A 13,621-nucleotide genomic window follows, 5' to 3' on the forward strand; every position below is an offset into this window, starting at 1 on the left:
CAACTGGGATAAAATAAACTAATATCTATAGGCTAAAAATATACCCAAGAGGCAAAAAATAAAAAAAAAATAGTGAGGAAATTTTTTTTTTGACTTGATCCGCAATATTTAAAATGCAAATCCAGATTAATATTAATAGAACTGTTTACAACAGACATTGAGTTTTGCCACAAAATTTTCAAATCCCTGCATCAATGCACTCTGATGATGGAAACTTTTCATATTTCAAATTTAGATTATTTTATCTGTTGATATAATTTATAGTTTGTAATATCTGAGTCTACGACATTGGGTTGCAAAGTTATAGGGGTTAGAAAATTAGTGTTTGTGGCAAAGACTCAATTTCTTTAGAAAATGATAATATGTGATCCTTTCTTTTAAAATAATTTTAAAAAGCTAACTGTGAGTTTTTGCTACAAATTCTGATTTTCTATTACCTGTATCTTCTCAAAACGATGTCGTAGAGCTCTGATATTTCAAACTTTGAATTCAGTTAGCTCAAATAATCTAAGCTTGAAATATCAAAGATTAAACCTATCAGATTGCAAAGTAAGGGATAAGAAAATTTTTAGTTTGCAGTAGGGTTTCCAACGCGCAAATGGATTTTACAAGCGCGCAATTGCGGGCCCTGTTATTTCTACACAATTCCGCGCAATATGAGAACAGTTGCACACAGTTCCGATTGGATAGTTTATGACAAAAATTCAGTTTGTTTATGACGGTGTAACACTGTGTGCAGAACTAAGACTATGTTTTGAGTTGTTGAGCTTTAGATTGGTTGGACTCGAGCAGAACAGAGAAAGACTGTAGTTGGAACTCGCTGAGTTTGGTGGCGTACTTCCGCATTCACTGAAATAGAAAATAAAATATACAGGGTGTCCCACGAAACATGACAATAGCAAGACGACTTGAAAGTCGTCTTTGATATTTGAATTTAATTGTGACATTTAGTCTTCTATCTACTTTAACATGTATGATTCTTGAAACAATTATCACATTATTCTCCTAGCCCTGGCATTTCCAAAAAGTGGTCTGCGTTTTTTGTGCTTTCAATATTACCGGAAATATAAAGAGTTTGGTTCAGATTTCAATTTTGTTAAATAAAAGCAAAATTGTCGAAATCTAAACGAAATTGTTCATATCTCGGGCAATATTGAAAGCACAAAAAATGCAGACCACATTTTGGAAATGGCAGGACTAGGGGAATTTTGTGATTATTATCTCTAGAAATTTACTTCTAAAATTAGGTTGACAAATAAACGCAGCAAATTATATCAAAAATCAAGACGACATTCAAGGCCTCTTGCATACTGTCATGTTTCGTGGGACACCCTGTACTATGCTGCAGGAGAACCCGGCGTTGACCAGGTTTACATCATTACTCATAGTTACTCCCGTCGTTTACCCGCACTTGGTATTAAATCATGACTTAGCTGAAGTGTCCGGTGAAATTTTAAAATTTCCTATGATCGGAAAATGTCAGCCAATTTGATCCAACCGTTTAACCAGCTGTAGCTAACATAGCCGATTTGTATCATTTTGCGAATCTATGTGTAAAAGTCGCAAGCTCAGCATCCGACTATTGTTTGATTTATGCAAAAATGACCAAAGAACAAAATTATGTAAGAATTTATCTAATATTGCAAATGAAACCTATGTAGATAAACTGTCCTTGAACAAGTCTCTAGTAAAGTCAAACATGATTTACGCGAATCCGGCTGAAAATGCGTGGAGAATTCCACTGTTAAAAGATTTACTATTAATCCGTTCAAATCCAAATGTTTTAGAAGGATTTAACTATGATGAAATAGATGTAATTATTGATGATATATGTAAAAACTAACTAAGTTTTTTATTTTTTTATTCTATTTTATTGCTTTCGACTATATATTAATTCTATATTTTACATGTTATATATCTCATTTCTCGTTGATTTTAAATTGTACCATTATAATTGTGTACGAAATAAATAAATAAATATATATGATATGAGCGAAGAGCTTGAATTGAAGTTGAATTCCCAATTACTACTCAAATATTAGGTCTTTTAGATTTTTCAATTGTACAAAAAATCTGATTATTTTATGTTTTCCTTGACCAAATATTGACTTATTCACATTGAGAATTAAATCCAATGTGTACATCCAAGAAAAATAAATGCAAGAGCAAAAATTGGCTTGGTCTGTTATTTAGCTCTATGCACATAAAGAAATATATGCAAAAAGTCGATGTAAGCTTCTCCCATGGACTGCTTTAGATATAGAGTTAAAAATTATCTTACAATCATGATAAACAGATTTGGTAATTCGCTTAGTAAATGCTCCTGTCGGGTTTTAACTATTTTCTCCAAAATCGGCCCATAATTGTTAAGATTGTGGCTTTTTCAGTCTAAAAATAGAAGAAAAAATTTTTTATCATTGCCTCTCATTCAAAAACCCATAAAGATATATGCTGATCAAAATGATGAATTAGTTTATCATGGCTTTAAGATAATTTACAAACGTTTTAAACGTTCTAGCACTGAAGTTGACCGTGGCACCAAAGTTTCAGTAGAAGTAAATATTTTCATTAATTGTAATAGCGCCGATATAAGGATTTATCTCTAATTGGATAATGAGCTATATAGAAAGATAGATGTTACTGCCAAGCAATTTCTATTGGTTCAGAATAGACACCAAACACATGGCTGAACCCTGATTGGATGGAATGGTGTACACAAACATATAATTATTATTGGTAAGCTTGATCAAGTCGGTCTTAAAAGAGCACTGTAAGTGTAACTTTAAGTTATCCTTCATGTGGAGATGGTACTGCCCGATTCACAACGGTACCCTTGAAACCTTTATCTGATCAATAATGTGGAAGATATTGTCTTATTTATGTATTTAAGATTATTTATGGAATGATAATTCCCATAGGATTTCCTGAAGTAGTTTGTATAGAGAAACCACAATTGAAAATAATTTCTTTTCAAAATTATAAACATTATAATATGTAATTCATACTTGACCAGACAAACCTTTTAGGGGAATCGGGCATTGTCATCTTTGCATGGAGGGTCACTTAAATACACACTTATTGTTAAAGGGCAATTTTATCCAAAAACTGCAGAATTGAGAAGTCCTTGGACATCCTATACAAATTCAAACTTCTCATAAAATCCATTCAACAATTTATTTTTTGCTTTGCGGAGCTTCAGAAGAAATAACCCAGAATGCGAATAAAATGCTCTACAGCTAGAAAAGTACAGCCAATCCACATATAAGAATACAGCCCATGAAATGTCGTCTTGAAATTTATTAAAATGTATGAAAACTGTAATGCTTTATCATAGGTCTGCCCAAATAGAAAGCTGTTGAGATTTTTGCATCAAAAAAATTGTCTTGCTTTGTATTTTTATATCTGGATTTTACTGTACGTACCTAGAACATGGTAAATGGGCCAAACGATAATAAATCTTTTTTTTTCATGGATTGTTTTTAAACCAGAGGATAACACTTCTAAGTGTCTTAAATCTGTGATTATGTTCGCTGAGTCGGCAACTATTCTTGTTGGCGGCTGAATCTTGCATGCCGAATAGCTCAATGGTGCCATCAATTTCCCCGCTTTAATTGGGATTAAACCTTAGTTTTAAAGTTTGCCCATGCGCTGAATATTGAGTTCAATCGATGAATGAACTGCATTTAACACAAATGTTTGACAGTCTGCCTCAGGTTTATTTTTTATTCAAAGCTTACCGTGAATTTGAGTATTGTATAGTTGGTGACAAAATTCCTTGATTTGAGCCCTGCGGCGAGGAGAGGCAGGAGGCAGGTAGATAGGGAACACTAGGCTGGTACTGTCCGTTGGACGGGCAAGATGGCGGAAACTTGAATCCTGTTGGATTCACAGACGACGGTGTGGTTGACAAAGAAGGTGGCACTGAAGCATAAACTGAGGTTGGAGTTGTTGGTTCCGGAGAGGGGGAGCCATGCGCTGCAACATTTATCTCAGGTAGAAGATGGTGGATTGGTGGACACCTGATTTCACAAGGTGATGAGCAAGTGGAACCAAAATTATTTTCTTCTTCCGGAGATCCCAACAGGTTACTCAGCTCCCAGTCCTCAGTTGACTAGAAATTATATAATAAGTTTATGCTTGGCAGCTAGATGGACGCGTTCTGCAGTTTTTTTTAATTCCTTCGTTCATTGTTAGTGACCGATCTATAATTAAATTTTTTTCTTCATTCGTTCAAAAATTAGATTTCGTCCGCTCTCAAAATTATTGCTTGTTTTCTCAAATACGATTATTCAGTCAACTCGTTCATTCAGTAAAACGTTCGTTCAGACAAAAAATTTATTGTTTTTTTTTTAAATTTAGTTCCAAAAAATAGTTTAGTTTGAATCGTTTAAATATGAAAAAGCGATAGTTTTTCATATCTAAACAATTCAAGTCTATTTTCCATCGTTAATTTATTTTCTTAATGACACCATCGTTCACGAAAAAGTTTTGTTCGTTCACAAAAACTATGCATATAACTTCACCGTAATTGTCAGCAAGAAAATAATAAATCTTAGAAATTAAATTATTTGGTCAAACTGTAAGGGTGCAACTATTTCATCGCAAATGGCAAATTCTCTTATTTTGATAACTCAACCCACTGAATATCGTCAATCTGGCCGTTTTTTTATATTCGAAAATTGTTTGATTTAAGGCTCAGAAAACTTTTTTTTGCTTAAAATTTGTTTATTTTTTGAGGGATTTTAGGAAGACGTATTTGATACCCATCTTAATTTATGTTGACGATTTTTTTTATGGCTTATACATTATAATTTGATTTACGAAACAAAAATCTAAATGAGTTTTGAAATAAAAAAGGCTTAAATCTTTTTAAAGATATAACAAAGAAAACTTAATAACTGGTGCAGGATGGATTTAGCTTAATAACTGGTGCAGGATGGATTTAAGAAAACTTAATAACTGGTGCAGGATGGATTTAGCTTAATAACTGGTGCAGGATGGATTTAGCTTAATAACTGGTGCAGGATGGATTAAAGTGCTCCGGAGTTTCATCCTTCCTTTCAAATAATCGTACTTACAACAAAAATGTTTTGAAATTACGGGATTTTAGAATTTTTTTAGATGGCCATATTAATTTGAATGCTTTTGGTAATTCGACATTTTTAGACTAGTAAAAATCTACAAGTAAAGATTATCAGTTTTCATAAACTCCTAACCATTTTTTTATAGTGCTTTGTATTAGGACTGGAGTCTTTATCAAAAACTTAGATTTTTTAATCCCTTTATCTTTAAACTCAAAAGTCATAGACCTTAGATATTTCAAACTATGAAATATTTTAGATCAAATGATCTAAGTTTGAAATATCAAATGGTTTAATCATTAGATTGCAAAGATATACGGATTAGAAAACTTGAGTTTGTAGCAAAGACTCAATTCTTTTCTCAAAATAACTGAGTGATTATTAAAATTAACCTGACTATTTGAACGTTTAATATTTTCACTCGGACTTGTTGGCACAGATCTTGATCCTCTAGCTGTGCTACCATTCTGGGCTAAAATAAAACTAGGTTTGTAAATCGTTCTGGAAAAAATTCAACAAACTTCAAGATTTGAAAATTGTATTATGTTAAAGTATGCTTTTTATTAAACTTTTCAATATCTTTATCATAAACAAAATTTTAAATGTAAAAACGATCCAAAAACTATTTTAAAACGATCCAAAACGATCGTTACAGCACGTTCATTTTTGCATTGCTTTTGGATCGTGTTTAGGTCGTTCTTTGCAAATATCTTCTGTCAGGGTAATTTTGAAATAGTTAAAGAAAGGTAAATGTTTAGACACTTTTTCTAATCTTTTATTAACCTTAAAAGTAAAAAGGCATGTCGACCTGCTTTAAAGTGTGTATACTGTACATTGTATATATGTTCCTTTAGTTGGTTCGGTTTGCAAATATTTACTTTCAGGGTAAAAACATATCTTAGCGTTTATTTTAAATATTTGCTTTTTTCCCTGTGCCGTATTATGACTATTTTGTGATATCAAAAAACGATCAGAAAAAGATCCCAAAAGGGTCCAAAAACAAACCTTTAGCGATAGTTTTAGGATTGTTTCTGTATCTTTTTTTAGGATATAGATATTGCGAAGTTTAATAAATGCGAACTATAACATATTACAGTTTTCAAATCTTAGATGTTTTAACAATACTTAAACATTGTGTAATTCATTTCTTTTTGCTAAAAAAAGGAAGATTTCGAAATGATTCTGAAGAAAATTAAAAAGAATGATGAATATAAAATTGCTGGGATCTGCTTAGCTAATGATATTAGTCTTTGAGACGACAAGAAAGAAACTGAATTGATTAGATTAGTTTTAACTTCAACAAGAACAAGAAGTAAATTACAGGGTTGCATACACACCATGATATTGAGGAAAGGAAAAGGTAAGCGTTAAAGTCATGCAAGGTATAAACATAAAGCATGCATGTACAAATTTTGATTTATGGTGGTGGGCGTTTATATCAATACAATGAAGAAGAGTTTTCTGTTTAAATTTGATTCTAACAAGCTTTTTTTGAATGACAAGTAAACAAAAAATAGCTGGTAATTGATATTGTCTCTTTGATTCCATGTTTATGTGTATAACTTTGTATAAACCAAAAGTTGAAATCTAAAGTCGTCTTCATTGTACAAAAATATTCGACGACGGCGACTGTAGTTAATAAAAATTATTAAAAATGTTAAATCCAATTATTGTAACACTTACTGTCGTTTTAAGGTTAAGAAACAATTTTGTAACGATTTGGTTTTCATGATTACTATTTATTTATTCAAAAAGAATGATTGTTGTGCTGTTCTGGTTGATCAGAATGATTTTGGGCTGTATATTACATACACTTATATCAATACTATGAAGATGACTTACGATTTAAATTTTGATTTATATCGATCTGGTAAACAGGATGGATACACAAAACATATAAACATAGTAGTCACGAGAAGCTGTCAATTTAAAAAAGCTTCTCTTTGATTACTTGTAAACTTGTAATTCGAAAAGCTTGTTTACAATAAAAAAGTCGTCTTTAATGTGTTCATATAATTTCATACCAATGAATCTAATTTTTATTCAAACCGAATTAAGTCAAATTGTATCTGTACTTCATCCATCAGGACAGTGTAAAATTTAACAGGAAGAGCCATGTCAGCTCATATCTTTTTTTTTGTATTTTGTCTATTTTTAAATAATCTGCTTGCTTCGTTCTTCGAAAATAAAGCTAAAATTATATTTCTATTACAAAACGCAACTGCTAATCAATGAATTCAGAAAAGAACAGAGGTTTTGTTACAAACTCTGATTATCTAATTCCTTAACCTTTCAAGTCTTGGACCTTTGATATTTCAAAATATAATATCTTCATAGATCAAATAGTCTAAGTTTGAAATATTAAGATTTCTTAGACCTTTGATGTTTCAAGCATAGATCAAATCATCAGGGTGTAGATATGTAAGGATTAGAAAAATTGAGCTTGTGGCAAAAACTCAATTCCTTACTCTTATGACGTATATCTAATGTTCTAATTACAGCTCCAATATAAGTTATAAATGTACACTTTACAGTCCATATTCTCTGCTAGACAATATTTTTACTGAGTGAAAATGTGAAGAAAGGTTTAATCCAAAAGCTAAAAAATAACAATATATAATTGTCTTTGATAAATAAAAATTGCAGAACAAAATTCTAACTCAAAGATCGAATAGATCAAGGTATAATTGCAAAACTAAAAAAATTCTAATATATTCTAGCTGAAAGGGACTGTAAAGGAAAAATGAAAGAAGGTATAGGCTGAAACCTAAGTATCATAGGAGTTGATTGAAAATTTAGTATATACCGATTTTGATTTATACAAAAATCGGTAAATACCAAATTTTGTTTAAAATAGTAGGTTTAAACAGATCATATTCAGCAAATACGCAACCAATCTGAAAACGACGATATCCCAAAGGAGCCTAAGTAACTTAGATTTGCTCCTATTATTATTTGAATTTAATGATTTTTCATTTTTAAAAGATTTAATTGATAAACACAATACATAATTATAAGTATAATTATTTATACGTCTGTATCAAGTGACCAGACCTCCCACCAATGGAAGTGAATTATGGTTGTCACGTGTCTCCGTCTCTATCACATGACCAGTATACTGATCTGCCATTGGTAGGAGCAAACCTAAGTTACTTAGGCTCCTCTGAGATATTGTCGTTTTCAGATTGGTTGCGTATTTGCTGAATATGATCTGTTTAATCCTACTATTTTTATACAAAATTTGGCATATACCGATTTTGTATAAATTTGACACAGTTTTGTATCAATTTCTCGAGACAGGAACATCAGATAGAACTCTCGTGGGTCTCGATCAACTCTTATGATACTTAGGTTTCAGCCTATACCCCCTTTCATTTTTCCTTTACAGTTCCTTGATTGCAAAAATGATTTTCTCACTATGATTAACAAGTATATCTAAATTAAATCTTCAAACTCTAAAACTTTCCTAATTTTATATCTTTTACAACCTTTGATATTTGATAGTGTTAAAAATTAAATGTCAACTCTAATGATATAAATATAGTAAAATTTGACTTGAAAACAGGTGTTCACTTCCTTTTCAGAAAAATATTCTCATAAGGCCTACATGCATTGTGCCAATATGTTAATTACCAATGTTCCTTATGTTAATTACCATTGTTTTTTATGTTAATTAATATTGTTCCTTTATGTTAATTACTAATTTTTCTTGATGCTAATCACCATTGTTCCTTTATGTTAATTACTATTGTTCCTTTATGCTAATTACTATTATACCTTTATGTTAATTACCATTGTCCCTTCATGGTACTTACCATTTTTTCTTGATTCTAATTACCATGTTTCCTTTATGTTAATTATCATTGTTCCTTTTTGTTAATTACCATTGATCCCTTATGTTTATTATCATTGTTCCTTTTTGTTAATTACCATTGTTTATTAATGTTAATTATCCTAGTGCCATGTTATGTTAATTAAAGAATAATCTTCAAAAACAAAATGTTTGTATTCAGAAATTTTGTTTTCATGCTATTCAAGTTATTGTTCTACTGAATCAAAAAGATCTGAATAGAATTTTAAATATTAAAATTTAAATGAACCTTTTTAAACTTTTTTAACGAATTGGAATTTTGGCATTTATTGAGAGATGCAATGCAGGTTGACATTACAAAAATTAACAAATTAAGTTAGTACTTGTGTGTAATAATCTTGGGATCAAACATTGATCTCCATAAAAACTTACGGAAAACTTTAATTAGTAGATCAAGCATTGATCCTGAAACTTTAAAATGCCCACGTTAAATATTGAGTTCAAGATTAAAGATGCTTTACACACAAGTTCCGCCTTTAATGATTAAGTTTTTTGTTCAATCAAATAAACCTTTCGTAATACAAACTTTTGGCTTCTAAATACACCTTTTATACCCTATCTAACTATTCAATTAACAAGATAGATCTAAATCTATAACATTTTTCTAGAAAGTTCTAAACCTACCAAACTGTACATCGTTGCGTGTAAGGTAAACCCGGGGCATCCTGCAATCAGTTAATATTTTTTTTCAGCTTGTCCTTAAAGAAAATTCTATTCTTTCCAATCAGTCACTTAAATTTGTAACAAAATTTTAAATTTTAAATATTTTTTTTTTATTCATCTATCTCTAAACTGTATGTATCAAATAAATATATTTTAATATTTTCTTGATTAAAAAACTGATCTTTGTGCGTGTTTAAAATGATGTTGTTTACACGTTTTGAGAGGAGTATATGCTAAAAAAATCATATATTTTAAAATATATGTTACACCATTTTACAAACCTTAAAGCAAATATAAGCATGCAACCTATTTTCTTGGCCACCAACATTGAAAAAGGTCAAAACATATTAATTAATAGCTTAAAAAAGAAAAGTAAAACCGTGTGACTCTAAATGTTTTGTTTACAGTAGTTTGGTTTGTTGAGTGTAGAGTAGGGTTTCCAAGTGGATTTTAATTCCACGTAATTCTACAGAATTCCGCGTAATTCCGCGCAACGGAATTCCGATTGGAAGCCCTAGTATATACTAAGAGTGCTTGTGATAAATAGAAGGTGGAAGGTCAAGAACATTTAAAAACATTATCATCATCTATGTGTATTTTATATGTGCACCGATACTGTAGATGGACATGCAAAGAGGGTAATGTCTAATTTACAATGTTACCCTTAAAACCTTTGTGTCTTCGTGGAGTACAGAGATATTTGTGTTTTAACGCATCGAACCCCTTCTGTATTAATTATTTAGCCAAATTCAAGTGTGCGCTGTATTGAGTTCAAACTGTACGTAACTCACACTTGAATTTTCAGCTAAATACAAGCGGATTTCAATAAATTTACACACACATATCTCCGTACTCCGTTGTAAGGGTACCGTTGTAAATCGGGCATTTCCCTCTTTACATAGAGAGACACATAAATACGCTTATACAGTCCTTTAATAATCTACGTTCCAAGTAGTAAACAAGGAATACAATAAAGAACAGGATAGAAGAATATATTTTGGATGGTAAAGGGTAGAAGGGTAGGGGGTAGGGGATAGAGGGTGGGGGGGTATGAAGGAGTAGAGGTGTCTCCCAAAAGGTACTGTAGACGTCATTTGACATGGTATGTCCGAAACACAACCGTAACCTTTAATCCTTTGCCTGAATATCAATGAAAATGGAAAATTCCCTTGTTTTTTTGCTGAATATTGAGTCCCGGGTGCATGTTTCTATCTTTCCCCTACGATAGTTTTCAGAAAAAGCAGTAACAATTGTCCCAAATTTTTTAAACATATGTTTTGTTTGGTGATTTTAAATTTGAAATGAAAGCATTTGAGAGTTGCCAATTTCCTAAACCCCACCCCCCCAAAAAAAAAAAACCCCCATATTTTGATTTAAATGTGGATGTGATTTGATATTTTTTAACATTACGTTCATTACCCTACTAACCATAGTGATGCATGGAGTTTACAACGTATAAGGAGTTCTTTTTTAACGATGATCGGAAATAGGTTTAATGGGTTCCATTGTGAATCTAACATTAAACGTTTACAATACTTTTAAATCTATACACTGATTAACATCAAACATCAAGAGAACAGTGAATATTCTAAATTTGTGTTAGAATATGCGCTGTATCAACCAGCAAACCATTCAAAACTTATTTCTGTAATTAATTTTTAATATTTAAAACTAAAGAAAAAACTTCTTGTTACACTTTGTTTAACAATATGGAGAAGTTGTTTCCAACAGAAATATTTAATACAATTTGCTGGTTTAAAGGAATTGTAAGCGTAATTTCCAATGACCCCACATGCAAAGATGGCAATGTTCGATTTACAACGATACCCTGAACGCTATGTCTGATCAAATATGAATTAGATATCATTTTTTTATTGTTTCTTTAAACTGTTTGCGGTTTCTCTGCGAAAGTAACTTGCGCATTTCTTGTTTTTAAGAAGCGACGGAGAAACACTGTTCTAGTCAGAAAACCCGACAGTATCTTTCACACTTTTGATCAGATTAAGGTTTCAAGGGTACTGTTGTAAATCAGGCATTCCAATTGTTACATGGACGGACACTTAAAATTACGCTTACAGTCCCTTTAAAGACCGGGATTAGAGCTTACAGAATGTCAAACGTCCCAGGAAGATAGTGCCCATTATTCTATCTGGAGTAAGAGCGCGATGTGGTATCTCTGGGGACCAATGCGCAGTACCGGATACAACGTCAAGGAATACACTCCCATACTCTTCCTCACCATCCCCAGGGGGCGTGGCAGGACCAGAGTAGGAGGAGCAGCTGGAGAACAATTAGTTTAATTTCACCAAAATTAAAATTGCACTTCTATCTTTAGGAAAAATAAGGTTTAAATATAGAATTAAAAGTATAGAAAATTCTTTAAAAAAAATAAAAAATGTCCTTACAATGATATTTTGAGTAAAAAGCATTAAAAAGCAAATAATTTTCAAATACTTAACTTAAGATAAACAGCATATTTTTTTGTTTATTTTAAAAATAATGTTGGTGCACTGAAAGATATTTTAGAATCATAACCCTTAATTTTGTTAGTAAAAAAACATACGGACAAATGTAATATCACTCTTCAGTGTTTATGTTTATGTTGAGAAAAAGAAAGTCATTGGAAAAATCATACAAACTTTATATAATTTACCTATTTTGAGTTTCATAGTTTCCATTGTTTGCTAGCTTAACGGGTGTCATCCTGGTATACGTACAGTCGACTGACCTTAATATGTCTTTAGTTTAGTTTATAAAAACTATCAGCTGACCGATAGCTCCACAAGTATGTCAATTGTTCATCACATTGGAAAATTATAATCGCGATAAGTTTGCTTATATTACATTAATCTAAGATTTTAACCACAACGATTTTTCAAAACGATTTTTCAAAACCATTTTACAGAACAGTTTTACAAAACAATTTTACAAAATAATTTTACTAATTGTTTTATAACAATTTTACTAACTGTTTTAAAAACTTGTTTGATTAAAATCTATGGTGAGAGTCACAATTTTGCATATTGAAATTATGCGAAAACTTATAAAACATGCAAATTTGAAATAGGATTTGCATCTCAAATTCTTGTCTCTTTAAATTATCTTAGTTGTGGTAAGGAATTGTAAAACTGTGAGAATTTTGGTGTTTTCTTTGAAATACGTATTGAATAATAGAAATATACTTACTTCTGTGGTATGAGCTAAGTATTGAATAATAGAAAATATACTTACTTCTGTAGTATGAGCTAAGTATTAAATAATAGAAAATATACTTACTCCTGTGATCTGAGCTAAGTATTGAATAAAAGAAAATATACTTACTCCTGTGATCTGAGCTAAGTATTGAATAAAAGAAAATATACTTACTCCTGTGATCTGAGCTAAGTATTGGATAAAATAAAATATACTTACTCCTGTGTTTTGAGCTAAGTATTGAATAAAATAAAATATACTTACTCCTGTGGTATGAGCTAAGTATTGAATAAAATAAAATATACTTACTTCTGTGGTATGAGCTAAGTATTGGATAAAATAAAAAAAATTTACTCCTGTGGTTTGAGGTAAGTATTGCATAGAAGAAAATATACTTACTCCTGAGGTGTGAGGTAAGTATTGAAAGTATCATGGCTGGGACAGACTCTAGCATGTGGTAAACTGTTTCCATTGCCATTAGTATTGTTTCTATCAAACATAAGTAATCAGAAATTTTAGATTGTGTAAAAAAAGCTTGTAGGCCAAACGGCTGGACCAAATTGGCTGAATTTTTTAAGGGATTCCATGGGTACACTTGACATAGGCTAAAAAATGGAATTTTTAAGATTATACGTCCGCGAAAATCCAGATTTAAGAACAGTGCGGGTAAACGGTGGGAGTAACTATGATTAACCTAGCAAGGCTGGGCAATTTATTTCATAATTCTCGAAATGTTACTAATACATTTCTTAAATTGTTGTTACTGAGAACACATACATCTATACGTTTTTCCAATGCAAAAGATACTGCCAAA

At 31.2% G+C, this 13,621-nt stretch overlaps 1 protein-coding gene across 3 annotated transcripts in view; it reads right to left on the minus strand.

The window, feature by feature from the left end:
- Positions 1–357: 357 nt before the first annotated feature.
- The window catches only part of LOC111714152 (muscle calcium channel subunit alpha-1), a 29,199-nt gene continuing 15,935 nt past the window's right edge, over positions 358–13,621 (minus strand). For 2 of the 3 annotated variants that reach the window (XM_023489202.1, XM_023489201.1), the window contains exons 20-25: positions 13,207–13,296; positions 12,269–12,343; positions 11,723–11,895; positions 5,474–5,553; positions 3,738–4,111; positions 358–849 (exon numbers count right to left, since the gene is read on the minus strand). In XM_023489202.1, coding sequence (XP_023344970.1) covers positions 714–849; positions 3,738–4,111; positions 5,474–5,553; positions 11,723–11,895; positions 12,269–12,343; positions 13,207–13,296 — 928 coding nt within the window. In that variant the 3' untranslated portion in view covers positions 358–713. Of the gene's footprint in view, positions 850–3,737; positions 4,112–5,473; positions 5,554–9,576; positions 9,618–11,722; positions 11,896–12,268; positions 12,344–13,206; positions 13,297–13,621 lie in introns of all 3 variants that reach the window. The other variant, XM_023489203.1, reaches the window with a different exon arrangement.

The sequence above is a fragment of the Eurytemora carolleeae genome, unplaced genomic scaffold (assembly GCF_000591075.1).
Source record: "Eurytemora carolleeae unplaced genomic scaffold, Eaff_2.0 scaffold1528, whole genome shotgun sequence".
In the NCBI taxonomy this organism is placed as follows: Eukaryota; Metazoa; Arthropoda; class Copepoda; order Calanoida; family Temoridae; genus Eurytemora; species Eurytemora carolleeae.